The sequence below is a fragment of the Cetorhinus maximus genome, chromosome 20 (genome assembly GCF_964194155.1).
Source record: "Cetorhinus maximus chromosome 20, sCetMax3.hap1.1, whole genome shotgun sequence".
Lineage (NCBI taxonomy): Eukaryota > Metazoa > Chordata > Chondrichthyes > Lamniformes > Cetorhinidae > Cetorhinus > Cetorhinus maximus.
In genome coordinates this window covers 34226726-34248371 of record NC_135898.1, presented here as the reverse complement: position 1 = coordinate 34248371, position 21646 = coordinate 34226726, and the positions used below count along the sequence as shown (strand labels likewise).

The 21646-nt window shown below is 41.1% G+C and overlaps 1 protein-coding gene across 4 annotated transcripts in view; it reads right to left on the bottom strand.

Moving 5' to 3' along the window:
* Positions 1-1991, bottom strand: part of jmjd1cb (jumonji domain containing 1Cb) — a 308660-nt gene extending 306669 nt beyond the window's left edge. For 3 of the 4 annotated variants that reach the window (XM_078565870.1, XM_078565871.1, XM_078565872.1), the window contains exon 1: positions 1649-1991. In XM_078565870.1, coding sequence (XP_078421996.1) covers positions 1649-1807 — 159 coding nt within the window. In that variant the 5' untranslated portion in view covers positions 1808-1991. The remainder of the gene's footprint in view (positions 1-1648) is intronic. The other variant, XM_078565876.1, reaches the window with a different exon arrangement.
* Positions 1992-21646: the final 19655 nt, after the last annotated feature.

Genomic DNA, 21646 nt, shown 5'->3' with positions numbered 1-21646 from the left:
GGGGAGTCCCCGGGTCGGAGATGTAAGGGGGGTGGCCTGTGCCTTTACAATAGTTACCCAGAAGTTAGAAGAGGAGGAAATAATTCTAACTTTTTCTGAGTAACTTTGTGTAACACAGTCAGAACCATCTGAAAAAATTTGATTTAAAATCTTCAGATGGTTCCCAGAGCAGAGCAATTGCCTAGAGGAAGTTTGCACTTCTGGGTAATTGCTGTGCAAACCCTGACCTTTGAAGTTCTGAGAGAGGTTCCCAGCGCATCTTTGGGGTATTCCCCAAATCTGCGTTGGGGAGTTTGGAACTTGCTGCCATATATTTTTTTATTATAAAGGATTTTATTTTCTCTTTCCCATTTAAAATCACCCAATTTGACAGGAATGTGCTCATCAGAACAATAGCTCATCAGTAATTATGTATACAATGTCAACTGTTAATGGCGAGACAAAATAACACTGGCATCTTCATACTGTCCATATTTTTAGAGGCACTTGTGATTACTTGAAAACTGTAACGGATTGTCAAGAGTGTTGAAGTTCAAACTGTTGACATCAAGAGCTATGGACATACATGCTATTGAAAATTACTTATAAACAGCATATTGTTTTGATTAAAAAATGTTTCTAGTGTAATGTGTTACCAAATTTGACTGTGGTCCCACGGAACATTTATTTTGGCTTTGTTCATTTTTCTCTCCCATTTTGTCAAAATTTGTTGAACATAGCATTAACATTTGTATTTTTTTCTACAGAATCGTAGAAAATATGGCTTCTGAATTATTTACCAGACAAAAAACTAGCGTCTGGATGCTTCCCTGCAGCCATGAATATTTTGTGGAGGAGTGGGGGTGGGGGAGCAGTCAAGTGTACGCCAAACCAGCAGCAACATAATCACCAGAAGGAGCAATCCTAGAAATAGCTCCAGGACAAATGCCGTGTTATTTATTCTCGGATAACACCACTGTCGCGATGCCAAACATATGCAAGCACGAGTATTACAAAACATCAGGATTATGCCATGCTCGCTGTGTAATTACTACATGTACTTCTAACCTGACGGCATTTGTTCTCGCTCTCTTGAGGACCACAACATAACAAACGAGTGCTCCTGCATTTAAATAACCTCACACAGAGTTTCTTCCAAGGACTAGGGGTGGGGGATCTTAATGCCACAATCAGATTTAATGCAATGATTTAATTTTAATTGCAAATAATCACAGTAAATCAATGTTAGTTCCAAACCAGGACTTGGCACTTAACAAAAACACATACACAGGAAACTAAGTGTTTGGAGAAAATCTCAATGCAGCTGCAAAGCTGTGAGGTCCACGAAAAGACAGACACAGGCATAGGCAGACAGATACAGAGGCACACACAGACAGACAGACAAGCAGACACAGACCCCCACACAGATAGAAACACACACACACAGAGAGAGAGACCCAGACAGATGGACAGGCAGACACACATACAGACAGATAGGCAGAGACCCAGGCAAATACACACAGACTCAAACAAATAGGCAAGATACACACACACACATCAAGAGAAAGAGAGAGACACACAAATAGACAGACAGAGGGACAGGCAGTTACAGGCAGCCAAAGTGAGTGGCTGTGTGGGTCGGGGACAGTGGTGTGACTCGGACACTCACCGACAGCTCTCTGTTGGAGGACTCTCTGTAGGAGACCGCTCTGATCACCCCGGCTCGCCAGTGCCATTCATGAATTCTCGACACGTCCAGCTCCCGGCCGCTGTCACCCACACACACAAACCGTTTACCGACCAGCTCCATCCGAGGAGCCGGCGCCATCGCCTCTCCCCCCCCTCCCGCCCAGCTTCAACCTCGCCACAAATAAAACACCTCACCGGACTGACATGGTGGGAGAGCTGAGCTGAGCCGAGGGGGTTTTATTCAGTCAGAAAGCTACCGGCCGGCTCTGTGCTGCCGCCACTCGAGCTTCCAGCCGCCGCGACCCACACACACATACACACACAGCGCGTATCCCTCCGCCAGCAGGGAGAGAAACTGCCACTGTCTCCATCCGCCGGCCCCCGGCGCCCACGCGCTTCCCCCTCCACAGCAAATAGTTCCCCTACACCAGCAGCAGCTCAACATTGCCCACCAAACCCTCCCCCCCTCCATCCACATTGACAGCTATGTGTAGGTCAATGCTGCCATCCCAATTCAGGACACCCACCCTACCCCGTGACAATTATCCTTTGACAGTAATTTATGCCATAATTCATTCCGAACATATGGAGAACATTAACCAGATGGCTAATATCACAGACACGTACTTTAGCAATACGTGTGTTTCCCTCCAATTCTGTTGCCTTTATTCCCCCATGTTGATACATTCCTAGTTTTTTTTTAATGCTGCCTATACTGACAGCTGGGTGTGCATGTGTACATTTGACGCTGTCTAATGCAGGCTGATGACATTCGGTGAAATTAAATCTGGTGTGGTATTAAATTGCATCGTAACTCCAGCCTTCAATCGTGCGCATATCGTGTAGAAGGGAATTTCCCTAAACCCGAGATCATATTCACAGCGGCTCTCTCCCAGCAGCTCATCTCAGTGCCAAGTGCATTTACTCAGCTGAGAGCTGACTCTCACCTTAACCCTGCTTCGTGGCTGCCTTACTCCTCATATGTAAGGCAAAGCACATATTTTTTCGACGGATATAGCTCTTTGTACTGCCACCTCAAACGTGACTTCCAGACTATGCAATAGAGGGCAGCAAGGCTGAGAAATAAGGGCGCCTCTCCCAATTTGAACTGCAAGGCCAACAAAGTAGCACAGCTGAGATGAAGATTGTAACATACACGGTGAAGGCGGGTGGATCAATTAAGTTCTGTGCAAGCATTCATTACAAACCGCTCCAGACCCTACTATTGGCAAACGTGGGAAAAAAAATCCTGCACAATTTCACTGCCGTTTTTAATCATTGCAAATGTATAATTTTCCAAGTTGTCTTTCAATGATCCCAAAATAAAACACATTGCCGTGTAAAAAAATGAAATGTACTGTGTATTTCAATTCAGTTAAGACAACACTGGCAGATTTTCATTTTACAGGAAACCCGTAATAAACAATTCTCGTGATTATAAACCAAATTCATACATGTGAATAAAACTTTAAATTTGCATGGGAAATAGTTCTCATTGAAGTTTGCAGGAGCTTTTGCACTTAATTTGTTTTCTTTATTGGGTTCTGCCACCAGTCCCAATCTTTTCGGATAGCTTATTTAAGACAAATATCTCAATTAAACATAATCTGATGTGCAATTTTACCAAATTCAAAGTAAATATTAACTAACGATGTATTATACAATTAAACAAAGGAGTTAGAAATTTTCTCAATTAATATGCGAGTAAGGCCCTAATCAATATGCTTATGGTGACGGAATTTTTTTGGGGGGGTCTCTCGATTGTACTCAGTTTTCAAAGGTTTCTGTGTGAGAAACCTGTTACCGAATTGACACACTTGCAAAAATATCCTGTCCAGGGATTAAAGTGGACCGGTTCATTCCTCAGCACTGGTACCCCAAGTACTGGGAAAACTGTCCTTGATTTGCTCAGAAGGTGTCCTTTTTTAAAAGAAAATTGCTGCTGTGTGTTGGGAAGAATGCTGGATTCCGGCTTGGATGCAGGCGGACGCTCCAGGAATATCGACAGTTGCAGGTATTTCGTTATTTATTTTTTTTTGCTGACGGTTTTGTCTGTACCCAATTGACCTTGTCGCTGGATCCTCCCACTTCGTTCCCACGCCTGCATTATTACAGTTAACATCTGATTCAAAACAAGTATCGGAGATGATGTTTAACTACCCCCATTCCGCGTCCCTGAAGAATTGGTTCAGCCACAGCAACTTGAGAAGGCGCTGCACTTTGTTAACTAATTAACTGCCGGGTTTTGAAATCCACCCGAGTTCAGGAGCTGTGACCAAGTTACTATTACAGTTAATTAAATGTAATTAATGTCATTACTCCTGTCGCCCATTCAGATTTACAGTATCGAAAACCATTGGCTGTAAAGCAATTTGGTGTGTCCGGTAATTGTGAAGGACGCGACAGAAAGGCAAGTCCTTTTCATTCCCGGAACATAATTTCAAAGTTTGCACGTGACATGAAGTTTGGAAATGTTGCAAACACTGAGAAGGATAGTAACAGACTTCAGCAGGACATGGACAACCTGGTGAAATGTGAAGACACACAACGTTGCTGGATGAGTGACCCAGAGGCTCTGGCTAATGATCTGGAGATATGGGTTCAAATCTCACCATGGCAGCTGGTGGAATTTGAATTTAGTTAATAAATCTGGAATTATAAAGCTAGTTTCAATAATGGTAACCATGAAGCTATCTTCGATTGTCTTAAAAACCCATCTGGTTCATTAATGCCCCTTTAGGGGAGGAAATCTGCCATCCTTACCTGGTCTGGCCTACATGTGACCCCAGACCCACAGCAATGTGACTGACTCTTAAATGTCCTTTGAAGTGGCCAAGCAAGCCACTCAGTTCAAGGGCAATGAGGGATGGGCAACAAATGCTGGCCTTGCCAGTGACACCCACACCCCATGAAAGCAGAAAGGAAAAAGAAGAATTTTCACATTCAGAAGCGTGAAGCAACACATTTTGGTTGGAAGAATGACAATATTGACTTTGTGGTCTAATTTACAGATGAAGTTGAACAGCAAAACCTGGGGGGTGTCTCTGAAGGTAGCAGGACAAATTGAGAAAACTGTGGGATCCTCAGCTTTATTCATCGAAGCATAGTAGACGAAAGAAAGGAGGTTATACTAAACCTTTATAAAACACTGGTTAGGCCTCAGCTGGAATATAGTGCTCAATTCTGGGCATCATACTTCAGGAAGGAGGTCCAGGCCTTGGAGAGGGTGCAGAAGTTTATTCAAAAAATCCTCATGTCATCTCTGGCTCTTTTAACAATCACCTCAAATCTGATTCCTCTGGTTACCAATCCTTTTACCACTGGAAACAGTTCCTCCTTGATTTGTTCCTTGAAGTGATTTACTCGAATGGTATCAGGAATGAGGGATTGAAATTATGTGGAGAGACTGGAGAAACTGAGATTATTCTCCTCAGAGCAAAGAAGGCGAATGGGAGATTTGAAAGAGGTGTTCAAAAGCATCAATGGTTTTAATAGAGTAAATAAGGAGGAACTGTTTCCATTGGTAAAAGGACTGGTAACCAGAGGAATCAGATTTGAGGTGATTGTTAAAAGAGCCAGAGATGACATGAGGATTTTTTTTTTATAAACACCTATATGACCTATAATGCACTGCCTAAAAGGATGATGAAAGCTGATTAAATAGCAACATTCAAAAGAAAATTGGATAAATGCTTGAAGTGAGAAAAGAAAATATACAACTATGGGGAAAGATCAAGGGAGTGGAAAGAATTGGATAACTCAACCAAAGTACCAGCATAGGCATGATGGGCTGAATGGCCTCCTTCTGTGTTGTATCATTCTTTAATTTGATTGTTCCCAATCCCTACTGTTTCCCCATAGCCTCTAGAGTTTTCTTTTTCAAGTATTTATCCAATTGCCTTTTGAAAGTTATTATTGAATCTGCTTACATCACCCTTTCATGCAGCGATTTCTACATCACCACAACTTGTTATGTCTTTAAAAAAAAAGTCTCAATCTTTCCAATGGTTTTTTGCCAATTATCTGAAATCTATATCCCTGGTTACTGACCCTGCTGCCAATTGTAATAGCTTCTCACTGTCAACTTAGTGAAAACCATTCATAATGTTTTAAAATGAATAATTGATTATTATAATCTCTTCCACTTTCAACAAGTCTGCATTAACCACACAGTGTCTGCATAGTTTATATTGTGAGGTTAAATTAGGTCAAATATTAATGTTTTTCATCAGTATGTGGTAGTTATTAGCTTTTGGAGCAACATTCACATTTCCAGTCAGTAAATCATTGCCAACATTCTGCAGTGCAGAATCATAGAATGTAGAAATCTACATAGTATGTAGAATCTACAAAATAGGGGGGAGGAGATGGTGGTGGTGTAGTGGTATTGTCACTGGATTGGTAATCTAGAGACCCAGAATTAATACTCTAGGGACCCAGGTTCAAATCTTATCATGGCAGATGGTGGAATTTGAATTCAGTAAATATCTGCAATTAAAAATCTAATGATGACCATTAATCAATTGTCATAAAATCCCATCTGGTTCACTAATGTTCTTTAGAGAAGGAAATCTGCTGTCCTCCTCTCCTCCTCACCTGGTCAGGTCTACATGTGACTCCTGACCCACAGCAATTAAAAATGCCCTCTGAACAAGGGCAATTAGGGATGGTCAATAAATGCTGGCCCAGCCAGTGACGCCCACATCCCAAGAATGAATATTTTTTTTAAAAATTAAATGAGTGGTTATTATTATTATTCCTGGACCATCAGGTATTCAGTCACTCCACTTAAAAGTAAATACTCAGTGAAATAGCACCAGCATCGATTACAGCTCATTGTTATCAAAGGTTTCAACTCTTGCAGCACCAAACCTTTTCATCAGCCTTGTTGTTGTTTCACTGGACTTGCAGTCACTGGAATCATGAATTGGATTTATCGTAGAATAATCTTTATGGTTAGGGTTAAGTTTGGGGTTGATAATAAAATTGAATTCATGGATGCTTAGAATGGGGTTGAATTTAGTATCAGATTGGAGATAGGTTTGGAGTTAAAACTGGGCTGAGGATTTGGATAGACTTATTTCATTTTTTTTGGTGCTACAGATGATTTAAAGGTCTTTTTGTAAAGTTGCCCATAAACAATGTATTTGTGCGCGTGTGTGTATTTTCTTACCCGTGGGAGTGAGAAATTCAATTTTAAAATAACCCAGCTTCAAAAAAAAGGAAAGGTTAGTTTGTTTCACTCTATTGCTCTGGAAATTACCTAAGAAAAGATAAAGATACGTACACAAAGATTAGTTAAAAATGGAGATGAAATTAGATTTATAAATGTAAATCAAGATTAATCCATATTTGGTGCAGACCTGATATGTCTTGAAGTTGCGGTGTTGTGTTGTCTGATGAGAGAGAAGATCTTGAGGTTTTCCTTGGCGCTGTGCGATGGTTTCCACTGTCAAATTTCCAGAGGTTGCTTTAGCAGATGAGCTTGATCGGTGGAATCAGGGTTTACAGGGAGGAGGGAAGGTCCCTTAATTCTGTTCTGCAGATGTGGCACTTTTAGCTGTCTAGTTACTTTACAGCAGACCAACAGCTGTTTTTAGATGCCTTTCTCATCTCTCTCGCTGGGTTTAAGCCATTTTTAAAAAAATAGTTTTGGGGATTTGCCACTTCCTGCCCTTTTCAGTGCTTTTTTCAGGCAAGGCAAGATGGCCACTGTTATCCTCTGACCTGAATTCAAGTCACATTCCATATAAGGCAAGTGGTAATTCCATTACAGTTATCCAAAGTTTCCTTTACCCACTGTAGTGATCAAAAGTGTCAAGGTTGTTCACATCTTACAGTGGTTTATCAGTTAATGTCTATGTGTTTGGTGGAAAAGCCATCAGGTCAGTGAACTTTTGTTTACACTTTCAGAACACTCAATGAATTTTAAATGTACATGTCTGAGGAATGTATCCTCCTCTCCTCGTAAGGTGAGAGAAGGATGATTGAAATGTAGAATTCTTTCTGGTAGCCTGGAGCCATTTTGAGAACAGTCTTTAAACTCAGTCCAAGGTTTTTTAAATTGTGACCTTCAGAACAGTTTTTCTAAAAAATTGCTATATCAAAACTGAACACCATAACATTTGAAAGGCAGTTTATTTTAATGGGAAGATTCTACTGCACTAGTGTAGAAACACCCTCTGAGAGGCTTCCTACTCAAACAAAACAAACTTCATTTACACAAGAGCTTCCATGGCTGCTTGTATCCCGCCACCCCCTCATATAGCCATTTTTCCTAGGAAACCCCTCTTTGGAGTTTAGTCCCCCATACTAGCTACACATTGATTTAACAAATCACATGACCCCTACTCAGCTAAACTGCTCTTAAAGTGACAGTCATCACATCCCTCCCCACCGTAACTCCTTTGTACTTCTTTTCAGTTAACAACTGCTTTATACAATTGAACCAAGAATTATGATTTCTAGAAATAATTACATACATCATTAGCCCAGAATTCAATTACACAATACATGCAATAGACCCCATAGTTATAAATTAAGTCTCAAGTGGTTTTTGAATTTGCGTCGAGTGGTGTAGTTCGACAGGCTGAGAGGCTTATACTGCATCGACATTTTCTGGAACTGTACCAGTGGGTACCTCCTGAAGGACTACCAGTTCCTGCTCAGCCTTGGCACCTCTGAATACTCCTAGAGGCCATTGGTGGAATAGCCTTGTTCTCCTTAAAAAGGCCCAGAAGCGGCTTGTGGTCTGCAACAATAATGAAGTGCCTCCCATGTAGATATTAATGTAACTTTTGATGCCGAAAACTATTGATAGGCCCTCTTTTTTGATTTGGGAATAGTCTCTTTCAGCTACTGATAGGATGCGTGTCAAGAACACTATCAGTCTTTCCGAGCCATCAGCCATTTCATGGGACAACACTGCCCCAAGGCCATATGGAGAGGCATCACACGTCAGTATTAGTTCATTCGATGGGTCAAAGTGTACAAGTAGGCTTGAAGACTGCAGCAATTGCTTCACCTTGTTGAAAGCCATTTCCTGAGGAATTCCCCAAAACCTGCAGTGGTGCTTCTTTAGTAGGGCGTGTAAGAGGTCAGCACAATGGATAGATTTGGCAAAAACTGCCCATAATAATTGACTATTCTGAGAAACAATTTACATTCAGACACGTTAGTGGGGGAAGGCACTTCTTTTATGGCCCTGACTTTCTCCTCAACAGAGTATAGCCCTTGAGCATTGATCCTGTGTCCCAGGTAAGTCACCTCCCTGGATTGAAATGTACATTTTTCTTTCTTGAGGCCAACTCCAGCCTCTTGAAATCTTTTTAACACCTCTTCTAAATTTGCCAGATGTTTGGCCTCTGTGGCCCCAGTGATGAGTGTATCATCAAGGTATACCACAGCCTGTGGCAACCCCTGTAGTAGGCTCTCATTGAGCATTGTAATATTGCACATGCCATCGAAACGCCAAAAGGCAGGCTGGTGTACTGAAAAATTCCTTTATTGGTGTTTATCTTGACATATCCTCGGGAACAGCCATCCAACTCAAGCTGTTGATAAGCGTGACTCGTATCCAGCTTGGTATATGACTGGCTTCCAGCCAGTTTTGCATAAGGACCTTCGATTCGTTCAAGAGGACGCTTGCCCAACTTTGCGGCCTGATTGACAGTTTGTTTGTAATTACCGCAAATGCGGATAATATTGTCGGGCTTTAAAACTGGGACAATGGGTGCAACCCATTCAAAAACTGAACCAGCTGGATAATACCTAGTTCTTCTAACCTCTTTAGTTCAGCCTCCACTTTCTCATGCATGGTATATGGTACGGGTCTTGCTCTGAAAAATCGAGGGGCAGCTTCCAAATTCACGTAGATTTTGGCTTGTGAGCCCTTAATTTTGACTAACTCATCTCGGAAGACACTGTCATATTTTCTAACATCTGTCATTGGGAAAATGCAGAGTCCATTATTAAGGAAGAAATAGCAGGACATTTAGAAAAGCTTAATGCAATCAAACAGAATCAACATGGTTTTGTGAAAGGGAAATCATGTTTGACAAATTTGCTAGTGTTCTTTGTGGATATAACAAGCAGAGTTGATAAAGGGGAACCGGTAGATGTAGTGTATTTGAATTTCCAGAAGGCATTCGATAAGGTACCACATAAAAGGTTATTGCACAAAATAAGAACTCACGGTATTGGGGTAATGTATTAGCATGGATTGAGGAATGGTCAACACACAGAAGACGGAATGTCGGGATTGATGGGCCTTTCAGGTTGGAAAGACATAACGATTGGAGTGCCACAAGGATCGGTCCTAGGGCCTCAATTATTTACTATCTATATTAATGGAGGGGGCAGAGTGTAATGTATCCAAATTTGCTGATGTTACAAAAATGAATAGGAGGGCATGTTGTGGTGAGGACATAGGAATATTCAAGGGGATATCGATAAGTTGAGTGAGTGGGTGAAAACTTGGCAGATGGAGTTTAATGTGGGAAAGTGTGAGGTCATGCATTTTGGTAGGAAGAATCAAAAGGCAGATTATTTAAATGGAGAGAGACTCCAAAAAAGTGCAGCACAGAGGAATCTGGGTGTTCTTGTGCATGAAACACAAAAGGTTAGCATGCAGGTGAAGCAAGTAATTAAGAAGGCAAATGGAATTTTGGCCTGTATTGCTAGGGGTTGGAGTTTAAAAATAGGGGAGTCTTGTTACAACTGTTGGTGAGGCCACACCTGGGGTACTGTGTACAGTTTTGGTTCCCGTATTTAAGAAAGGATATGCTGGCAGTTCAAAAGAGATTCACTAGGCTGATTCCTGGGATGAAGGGAGTTTTTTTTTATTTGATCATGGGATGTGGGCATTATTGGCTAGGACAGCATTTACTGCCCATCCCTAATTGCCCTTGTTCAGAGGTCATTTTTTTGAAGAGTCAACCATATTACTGTGGGTCCAAAGTCACATGTAGGCCAGACCAGGTAAGGGCGGCAGATTTCTTTCCCTAAAGAACATTAGTGAACCAGATGGGTTTTTACAACAATTGACAATGGTCATCATTAGACTTTTAATTCCGGATTTTCATTGAATTCAAATTCCACCACCAGCCGTGGTGGGATTCAAACCCGGGTACCCAAAACCATCACCTCCCCAGGCTAAGGTTGACTTATCAAGAACGGCTCAACATTTAGGCCTTTATTCATTAGAGTTTAGAAGAATGAGGGGTGATCTTATTGAAACGTACAAGACTCTGAGGGAGCTTGACAGGGTCGATGTTGAGAAGATGTTTCCGCTAGTGGAGAAATCTCGAATTAGGAGACAGTTTTAAATTAGTGTCCCCTTATTCTGTAACTGAGAGGGGAAGGAGTTTCTTCTCTGAGGGTAGTGAATGTCTGGAATTCTCTACCCCAGAAAGTTGTGGAGGATAGATCACTGAAAGTATTTAAAGAGGAGGTAGATAGACTTCTGAAATATTGGGGAGTTGAGGGCTATGAGGAGCTGGCACGAAATAGGAGTTGAGGCCTGGGGCAGATCAGCCATGATCTTATTGAATGGTGGGGCAGGCTTGAGGGGCTGAATGGTCTATTGCTGCTCCTATTTCTTATGTTCTTGACAATCCCCCTGTCCTCCTCTGGAAAATGTCAGCCCGATTTAACTTAATTTTCTTGAGCCAGCCATGGCCTAGAAGGCTTGGTCCTTCACCCATTACCACTATAATAGGTAGCTGGGCAGACTGCTGCCCATAGCTTATAGGTACAATGGTGGTACCCCTTACCTTCTTCTCCAGTGTATGTTTTCAGCTTGGCTGAAGGGCTCTCTAAATTTAAAGGCAGGGCTAACCCCCTCAAATACTGGAATGTGTGCTTCCCCCATCACAGTGACTGTATCTGCACCTGTATCTAGTTCCAAATTTAGAGGCTTCCCATTATGCAACGTTGCATTATGACTGAAGGTTTTGGTTGGAAATGACCTCATTCCTCTACAGAGGAGTTGAATCAGTCTATCAGACCAAAAAGGGCATCTCGGTGAGTAATATAATTTCCTATTCACAGTTGTCGATTAAACACGATACTCACAGATGCAGGTGGGAGACAGTGCCAGGATAGTTTTTTTTCTCCTTGTTGCCAAATGTAGAAACACACTCTGGGAGGCTTCTTAGTCAAACAAAGCTAACTTTATTACTCGAGGGCTTCCATGGCTGCTTGCATCCAGCCAGCCCTTTACACAGCCATTTTTCCTAGGAAACCGCTCCCTAGAATCTATTCCCCCCCAGGCTAGCCACATATTGGTTGAATAAATCCACGTGACCCCTACTCAGTAAAACTGGTCTTAAAGTGACAGTCATCACAACTAGATTGTCTCCTGGGGAAATCTCTTATGGGGAAGAAGCACCCCATTTCCAAAAACTTTGATGCAGCAACTGTTGCTTTTGTTGCTGCTTTTTTCTTTTCACCCACCAAGCTAGCAGCGGCAGAATCAAAACTTGGAGTCAGACTGATCATTCCCAGGGTGCCCTTAGTGCCCTCAAAAGCAGAATGAAAAGGGGTGAATCCACCTTTAAAAATTCTATCTTCAGCTGCCCAAAGAAATGCAATGATTTGGAGGCAGAATGCAGTTTTTTACTTAGTATATGTATGTAAGCAACATAAGCAATGCTGAACAAAAACAAAAATACCTGGAAAAACTCAGCAGGTCTGACAGCATCTGCGGAGAGGGATACAGTTGACATTTCGAGTCCGTATGACCCTTCATCAAAACTAAGACATATAGAAATGAGATGAAATATATGCTGGTAGAAGTGGGTGGGACAGGAGAGCTCCATAAAAGGCTAGTGATAGGTGGAGGCCAAGAAGAGACTGCCAAAGATGTCATAGACAAAAGGACGAAGGGGTGTTGATGGTGGTGATATTATCTAAAAGATGTGCTAATGGGGACATTAAGGGAAGCAAGCTAGTGGCAGATGGCCCTAGTGCGGGTGGGGTGGGGCGAAGGGATCTAAATGAGCTAAAAGGTGGAGATGAAACAATAGATCGAAATAAATTAAAAAATAGGAGGGAAAAGAAAAAAATAGTGTAAAAAAAATTATAAATTATTGGAAAAATGGGGATCAGATAGGGGGTGGGGTTGGAGGAGAGAGTTCATGATCTGAAATTGTTGAACTCAATATTAAGTCTGGAAGGCTGTAAAGTGCCTAGTCGGAAGATGAGGTGCTGTTCCTCCAGTTTGTGTTGAGCTTCACTGGAACATTGCAGCAGGCCAAGGACGGACATGTGGGCATGAGAGCAGGATGGTGTGTTGAAATGGCAAGCAACAGGGAGGTCTGGGTCATGCTTGCGGACAGACCGAAGGTGTTCCACAAAGCGGTCACCCAGTCTGTCAGTCTGTCCACAAGCATGACCCAGACCTCCCTGTCGCCTGCCATTTCAACACACCACCCTGCTGTCCTTGGCCTGCTGCATTGTTCCAGTGAAGCTCAACACAAACCAGAGGAACAGCACCTCATCTTCTGACTAGGCACTTTGTAGCCTTCCGGACTTAACATTGAGTTCAACAATTTCAGATCATGAACTCTCTCCTCCATCCCCACCCCCTTTCCGATCCCCCTTTTTTCCAATAATTTATAATCTTTTTTTACACTTTTTTTTCTTTTCCCTCCTATTTTTAAATTTATTTCGATCTATTGTTTCATCTCCACCTTTTAGCCCATTTTAAATCCCTTCCCCCCACCCCATCCACACTAGGGCCATCTGCCACTAGCTTGCTTCCCTTAATGTCCCCATTAGCACATCTTTTAGATAATACCACCGTCGGCACCCCTTTGTCCTTTTGTCTATGACATCTTTGGCAGTCTCTTCTTGGCCTCCACCTATCACTAGCCCTTTATGGAGCTCTCCTGTTCCACCTCCTTCTACCAGCATATATTTCACCTCATTTCTATATATCTTAGTTCTGATGAAGGGTCATACGGACTCGAAACGTCAACTGTATCCCTCTCTGCAGATGCTGTCAGACCTGCTGAGTTCTTCCAGGTATTTTTGTTTTTGTTCTAGATTTCCAGCATCCGCAGTATTTTGCTTTTATAAATAATGCTGAACAAGTCAATAATTACAAAATATAGAATTCTCAAGACACCCTGTTCAGACAATTTTCACACCACATGACATGCTTAGCCTCAAACAAGTACAAATGTGATGGCCTTTTAGATCCATTTGAACTTTGATTGTGTTGGATACAAATTTTAAAACATGTTGTAGCTGACTCCATCTGTGCCTCAGCCCGCTACCGCATTTAGTGCAAATCTGGGATGATTCCGCCCTGTGTTTCAGTGAGATTTCTAATTAACTCTGCCTCATTGCACAATATTGATCTAAAAGAGCTTTATCCCTCGTCGGTTCCACAATGTATTGTTCCAGGAAACTGTCACAAAAGCATTCTACAAAGTCGTCTTCCAGACCGCCCTTGTCAATTTGACTTGTCCAGTCTATATGAAGATTAAATTCCCCCAGAATTATTACACTGCCTTTGTTGGTAGCTCCAATCATTTCTTGCTTAATTGCTCTGTCTAACAGTATTACTACTAAGAGGGGGCCTGTAAACTACTCCCACCATTCCTAATCCCCACCCATATTCATTCTATTTACAGATATTCTAAGCCAAGATACTTTCTCACTGTTGTCCTCGTCCTTGTGTTTTTTGTTTACTATCAAGACTCCTCTTTTTCCCATTCTTTCTGTCTTTTTGAAATGTTGTATACACTGGAATATTAATTTCCCAACTTTGGTTACCTCATAGCCATGTTTTGGCAATGGTTTAAATCTAAACCACTTATTGCTATTTGTGCCGTGAGTTCATCTATCTTATTGCAGATGCTTCACACATTCAGATAACAAGCCTATTTGCATGAAGTTTATTTGCTGATGCCCTATTTATGTTAAATTCTCTGTCCCTTCCTGTCTGCTAGTCTTCACCCAAACCGTTAGATTATTCTATCGTCTCAACATTTCTCTTTAAATTTCTAAATCTCCCTCCACCTGTCTTTCAGTTTAAAGCCCTAACCACAGCCTTAGTTATATGATTCAGCAGGACACTGATTCCTGCCCGGTTTAGGTGTAGCCTATGTTACGCACAGGAGGGGTCAGTTCAAACAGCACTGAATTTTCTCTTGTCACTTGTCTGTAATCAGGAAGTGTTTTGAATTTTTTTTAATAAGTGGTGGCATATTTTCCAACCCGTTGGTTTTCATGTGATCTGATTTCTGCTAATAACCCCACGGCAAACTCGAGTTAGGATTAACTCAGAAGGTTACTTTATTGCACATATTCAAAAAAAACACGAGAAGGAGTGTCTATAGCTTCCCACTCTGCATTCATATAGTAAAGGGAAGGATAGAGAAAAGGTGGTTATATAGTACAAGGACCACAGAAAAAATAAATATTGATTCATGTGAGTTCCGGAGTCCAAAATCAAGGTCCAATGAGGAATTATTTCTCAGAGATTGGCGGGCTGAAGACTAGTGGTGTAAGATTCGCTTTTCCAGTGGCGTTGAAATCACAAGTTGAAGTAGGCATGCAAAGATTAAATCAGTCCTGTAGGTGCTAGTACAAAATATTCCCAACAGAGTCAGGTTTGATGGGGCCAGTTGTCTAACATAGCCAGAGCTTGCTTCTGTGTGGCCTGCCAGTTGGATGTTAAACAGCAGACTGGGGTATGCAGTTCTGAGAGTAATATTAATCTGTTCAGCAAGCCAGAGTCATAGATCATGTGACCTTACGTATCCACTATGACTTCCACAAAGGATGTTTATTCAGTGTCTGGATTTTGGCTTTGTATGCCGGACTGATAATGTCTCAGCCATTATGGATTGAAAGAAGTGCTGTTTGTTGAGGGCCTGGTGTTTGGGAAGTCATTGTCTCCGTAGACTCACCAATTCCACTAATGAGCTGGGCTTATCAAATGCAAATGGCCTTCGTGTAGATCCCTTTGAAGTTGGCCTGTGCAGTTCCAGGTGATCTGCTAGAAGTGTGACATTTCCAAAATTGAGAAGTAAATTGTTTTGTTCTGGGGAGGATTGATGATAACCCACAGGCAAAGGTTCAGCAGAAAAGTCCAATTTAAAATAAGAAATAGCAATAAGGATAAAGTTTTAAAAAATATATACAGTGTTGGGTTCTGTTATAACACTTATGTTACACACAGGGAGGGAGGCAAAACTGAACTTCTTTATTTTCTTGCTGTCTCTCCGTGAGCAGAGATGTTTTAATTTTTGAAGTAGGCTGTGGCGTGTTTCCCCAAACCTTCAGTTTATGAGGTCAATTTTTAAAGTGACTCACAGAAAACTCTCTTTATGGTTATATCAGAAGTATAGTTTATTCACACGTTCAAACCCAGGGAATGGTCACAAATTCATACACATACAATAAGAAGATAGGAAAAAGGTTTTACAACTATCAATAACTTAAAGAAAAAGCGCCACGGATTTGGCCATCAGTTCATATGATTGCCAGGGTCCAGAAAGTCAGAGTCCAGTGAGGGTTCCTTCATGGAGCAGCTACTGTTCAGCTAGCTAAAGTAGGATTTTTGCAGAATTCCTTTAAAGTTAATAGTGACACAGTGAGATGAAGTTGGTATCCAGAGACTTGGTCTGCTTGGCAGTTGATGGCAGGAGTCTTCCTGGGAAACAGGTCCTGAGGAGGCTTAGACTTGAAACAGACTGGTGGTCAACCTGGCATCCTGTTTTGATGTTTGCAGGCTGTAGTTTAAATAGCAGGCTGAGTTGCGAGTCCGGAAATGTAATATTAAAATTTTCTAAAGGCCAGAAGCTTAGGTCATGTAATGTTATCCAGTAATGAGTCAGTTGCAAGCTAACAAGCAGTTTCTATGCTTCTGGTCAAAATCCGTTGTTCACTTTAGGAGATAAATGATGGCTTATAGCACCTCTGCAGGTATAATGAGTTTCAATGGCTTCCCCTTTGTTATAGTCCAGGCTGGGTAGATGGATCCCTGGTCCCTGGTTTTGTTGATTTTAATGTGTCCTCAAAATGAGATGTGTGAAACTCCACAGGATTAGGGTTGAGCTTTTGGCTTGTAGCTGCTGTTGGAAATTTTAGAAACTGTAGCCAACTTGTGAATCATGTGACTTGTGGCAGCCATCTTTTGGTTCAGCAAAGTCCACTTTTTAAATAGGCAAAAATGGTTAAGTTTGATTTAACAGTTCAGGATCCCTTTCATGTCATAGGGTCATGGCACCTATCCCAACTGAATAGCTCCCTCTATCCCAAGTACTGGTGCCAACTCCCATTAATCGAAGCCCCTTCTTTCCATTTCACTCTTTGAGCCACATATTTAATTCTCTCATTTGCTTAGTCCATTGGTGTGAGGCTCAGGTAACAATCTAGTGATTGTTACTGTTGAGGTTCTGTGTTGTAGTTTGGATCCTAACTCTTGTACTCTCTCAGCTGGATATTATTCCTCATTCTCCCTATGTCGCTACCTGGGGCACAACAACTGAATCCCCCTGCTGTAAGTTCGGCTCCAGCCATGAAGGGATGTCTTTAACCCTGGTCTCTTGAGCACCCCTGATTTTAACCTGCTAGCATTGCCAACCACGCTTTCAGTTACCTAGGTCCTGAGCTCTGGAATTCCATTCCTCGACCTCTCAGTCCCTAGATCTCTCCTTCCTTATTTAAGACACCGCTCCTTAAAAAGTGCCTTCCTGACAAGTTTTGTTTATTTTCCCTTTATACCTTCTTTCATTAAACTTTTTTGATGACAACCCTGTGAAGCAACTTAAAATGTTTTACTTTTGTTAAGGGCAGAATATACATAAAAATTGTGGTTGAGTATTTCAACATGTTTTGAAGGTTGTGTTTTTTTGAACTACTTCAATTATATTCTTGGAAAAAAACCTTCTTAAATACATTCACAAGATAGCAACCAATTGTTATTATTTTCTTTTAACCAAGTAACTGAAGTCAGCCAGTTTCCTATTAGCTTATGTCAGCCTATATTTTTCTTGGCTTCTTTACAGCCTTTGCCCCTTTCCAGCACTTGTTTTCCTAATTATTGATTTCCTATTTCTGTTTCATTACTGATTTTACGTTTTATTTCTTCAGAATATCAGTTTTTGCTGAAATACATTTGATTTGATTTGATTTTCACATCATGTTTTCTTTTTCAGTTCACTTAACTTTCAAATGTTTGTACATCTGCTTTTAGTTTTTTGTATTTCATTTTCTTTTTACTGCTTGCCTCTGTTGTGTTTCAGTTTATTTTTAGTTTGCTTTCTGTGACCATTAATCTTCTTTCTACAAGCAGATCTCCTGTTCATTTGCTTATGAATTGTCTGGAGTATAGTTCAGAAGTGTTGGCATATGTAAAGGCACACATGCATCCAAATAGATAAATATGGGCATTTGCACACACATGGGTGTGAACACAGTAGCATGTACATAGTGTTATGATCCCCAGCTGAGGTTACCACTGGACAAGCCTGATCCCAGGATGGAACCCAGCTTGATAAATCCTCACTTTTATTTGTTTATTTTATTTGTATGTGGAGAGGGGCTGCTGAACAGAGTCACTGGAGTCAGCTAATGAACTTTGAACACAAAGATAAAACATTTATTAAACAAGAAAAGATGAATTATAGCACAATACTCCTTCACCCACAATACTCCTTCACCCACAAGTATACCTTTACAGATATGTACAGAATAGTAAGAATAACACAAGTTACAAAAGCTATCTTATACTCTAATGCTCACAGTAAGTACACAGCCCATGTAAACTAATAGGCAACCTGTGGTCAGGCATACCACACTCTGAAATTAAGTGACAGATGCCACCCCAGAGATGCTGGATCTCTCCTTAACTCCCACCAGACTCTTGTCACACAGTGAGCCAACCAGTCTCACTGAACTCTGTAGTTCACATGAGGGTTTCCAATCTCCACTATCGAAGGACTTGCTTTGGAATCTTCTCCCTTCTTCCGCTAGGGTTCACCTCTAGGTTTTGAACTCTCCTACTGGTGTTCCTCTCCATTGGATTACCACATGCATTCAAGTTGTCTTCCATACACTCTCTCTCACTGACTCAGCTGGTAACAGTATCACTGCTTCACATGCCCATAGCAAAGAGTTACAGACTTTCAGTTGTCTCTTTGGACCTTCCGGCCTCTTACGAGCTGTTCTCACTTTAAATCTGCTTTCCGCAGCTTTTGTCTGAATCTGAAGCTCGGAGCCTTTCTCTCTGCCCCTGACTCTTAACTTTACTTAACAGGGCCTTTTCCAGGCTCCTGTCCTTCCTTTGACAAGAAGGTCTGCTTGGGACTTTTTCCTGTTCCATTCACCTGGATTTTGGGGTCTTTTCTTTAGCTTGGACTCGCTATCAGTCCCCTTTGCTCCAATCTCTTTTGGCAGCTGCCTTCAAAACCAACTGAATTCAAGCATCTTCCAAATCAAACTGCTGTCTTTAGTTTCTTCTGTGTGTGTCTATGGGAGGGACCTGCCTCTCTGGACCCCTGTTGCTAGGCAATAGCCCAGTTTCTCTTTGAGTTCAGTTGGTTTTGAAGGCAGCTGCCAGGAGAGACTGGAGCGAACAGGACAGATAGCGAGTCCCAAGCTAAAGAAAAGACCCCAAATCCAGGGGAGTGGAACAGAAGAGAGTCCCAAGCAGACCTTCTAGTCAAAGGAAGGACAGGAGCCTGGAAAAGGTCCTGTTAAGTAAAGTTAAGAGTGAGGGGCAGAGAGAAAGTCTCCAAGCTTCAGATTTAAAGAGACAAAAGCTGTTTGTTTAACTTAGTTGTAACAGTCGTAAAACTCTCATTAGAAATGCAGGCATCCTTTAAAGTAAAACCAAAACTCAATTTGACCTTTTCTTAACACACAAATACAGAAATACAAATGAAACTTGAACTTTAAAGCTAAAACTCATCCTAACACACAAAAAATACAAAAATATAACTTATTTAAACTATCTCTATTTCCTAACAATACCATCTACAGATTTTCACATGTCCAAGTATGCACAAACTTGCGATTGCCAATCTGTATTCATTATCAAAGCACAATTAGCTTTTTTAATATTAATCACAATTATTGAGATGGCACAATGATTAAGGACAGGAATATTGTGCAATGTAAAGCATGTTCTATAAATCTGAATATGCCTCTGTACAGCCAAGGTGTAATTACAGTTGCATAAAGAATGGATGAATTAAGTCAGAAATCAATGACTATTTAGGCTATAAGTCCAAATGTTAGCTTTGTAGGAGTCTTTTTACCACAACTCTTCCCCCACCATCTGGCAAGTGTAATTGGTCTGATCAATTAAGAAACTGCAGATATTCTGATTCTGCTGTCTCATTCTCTTGAAAAGTTTATCTGTACAGTCAAAATGACTGTCTTTCTTTATTTTTAGTTTTTTAAAAAAGATTTACACCAGAAATAGGGCAGCATCAGATCAGCAGAGGGGTCAGATTGCAAGTGTTAATAGAATTCAAGCCGACGTGAAGTCCAAACCAAGACACAGAGCTGTTCCTTCCTAAGAGAATTTGTTGACTTTTATCAGTTTCACAGCTCTCCCCTTCACCTGTGTATCCTTACAATATAATTAATGTGGCATTAACAGATTCCCTTTTCTTTCCTTAAACAATAACTTTATAACACAATCAAATAATTTCAAAACAAATCAAAAAGGAAAAAAAACTGATTTTCCACATTCCTTATAACCCATCATAAACAAGATGTCCTTCTTCTAGGACCTCCATCAATTTCTTCAAGCAAGCATTCCTTTTTGTAAAACAATCCAATAATTGGTGGCTTGTGTCCACCCATTTTATCTTAGAAATCTCTTTTCTCTTTAACGTTTATTTTATGCTAGCAAGGTCAATCTTTAACATTTTCTCAGTCACACTCTGTTGAAGAGTGAATGGTTATCCATATAACATTCAATGGGCAAACTTTTCTCACAATACCTCTTGTATAGGATTTCCTGCAGAATGTTTGATAAGTAAACTCTCATATCCACTGATTCTACTAGAGCCAATGTTTCTGCAAAAAACAAAAAACTACTGCGGGTGCTGGAAATCCAAAACAAAAACAGAATTACCTGGAAAAACTCAGCAGGTCTGGCAGCATCGGCGGAGAAGAAAAGAGTTGACGTTTCGAGTCCTCATGACCCTTCAACAGAACAGAACTGTTCTGCTGAAGGGTCATGAGGACTCGAAACGTCAACTCTTTTCTTCTTCGCCGATGCTGCCAGACCTGCTGAGTTTTTCCAGGTAATTCTGTTTTTGTTTCTGCAACTAAGGTACTTTTAACTACCCTTTTTATGTTTTTCACTTCCTAGGCCAACAGACACCATATGTTATTCTTTCCCACCAAGAACAGGATAAATTCTGCTGTAGTGGAATATCCATCTGGAAGAGTGGCATGTGAATCATCACTAAAAATGACTAACTTCAAATCATCTAGATCACCCAAGGCTAGAAACTTGAGTGCACCTTTCTTGGAATCTAATTTCTTCAGTGTTTTATTTGCTCCCAGAGCTTCCTCAACTGTAACATGTTTCATCATAGCACTCAGTTCAAATACATCCTAACTAGCATCAGGCCTAGTCTGAGTGCACAGCCCCATGTTCAACCGTCCAATCAAACTTCTTAATCGATCTATTTCTTCCTTGGATGCAGGATCCTCTTTTTGTGAGGATCTAGCCCGATTTATTGGGATGCAATTGACATTTTCTAAATAAGATTGTTGATTCAAGGTCACTCCTGACTTGTTCTGCTTAATTTCTAATCCAATATATTTAAAGGCCCCTGAAGCCTGACTTCCAATCTTAAACTCCTTTTTCATTTTATTTACTACCATTACTCAAATTCTGCAAAACTTCTCCTCAGAAAATCATCAACATGCATCATAAAGATGCCTGCCAGTTTCTCCTTGTGATACCAATTGAACATTGCTAGGTCTGCTTTTAGCT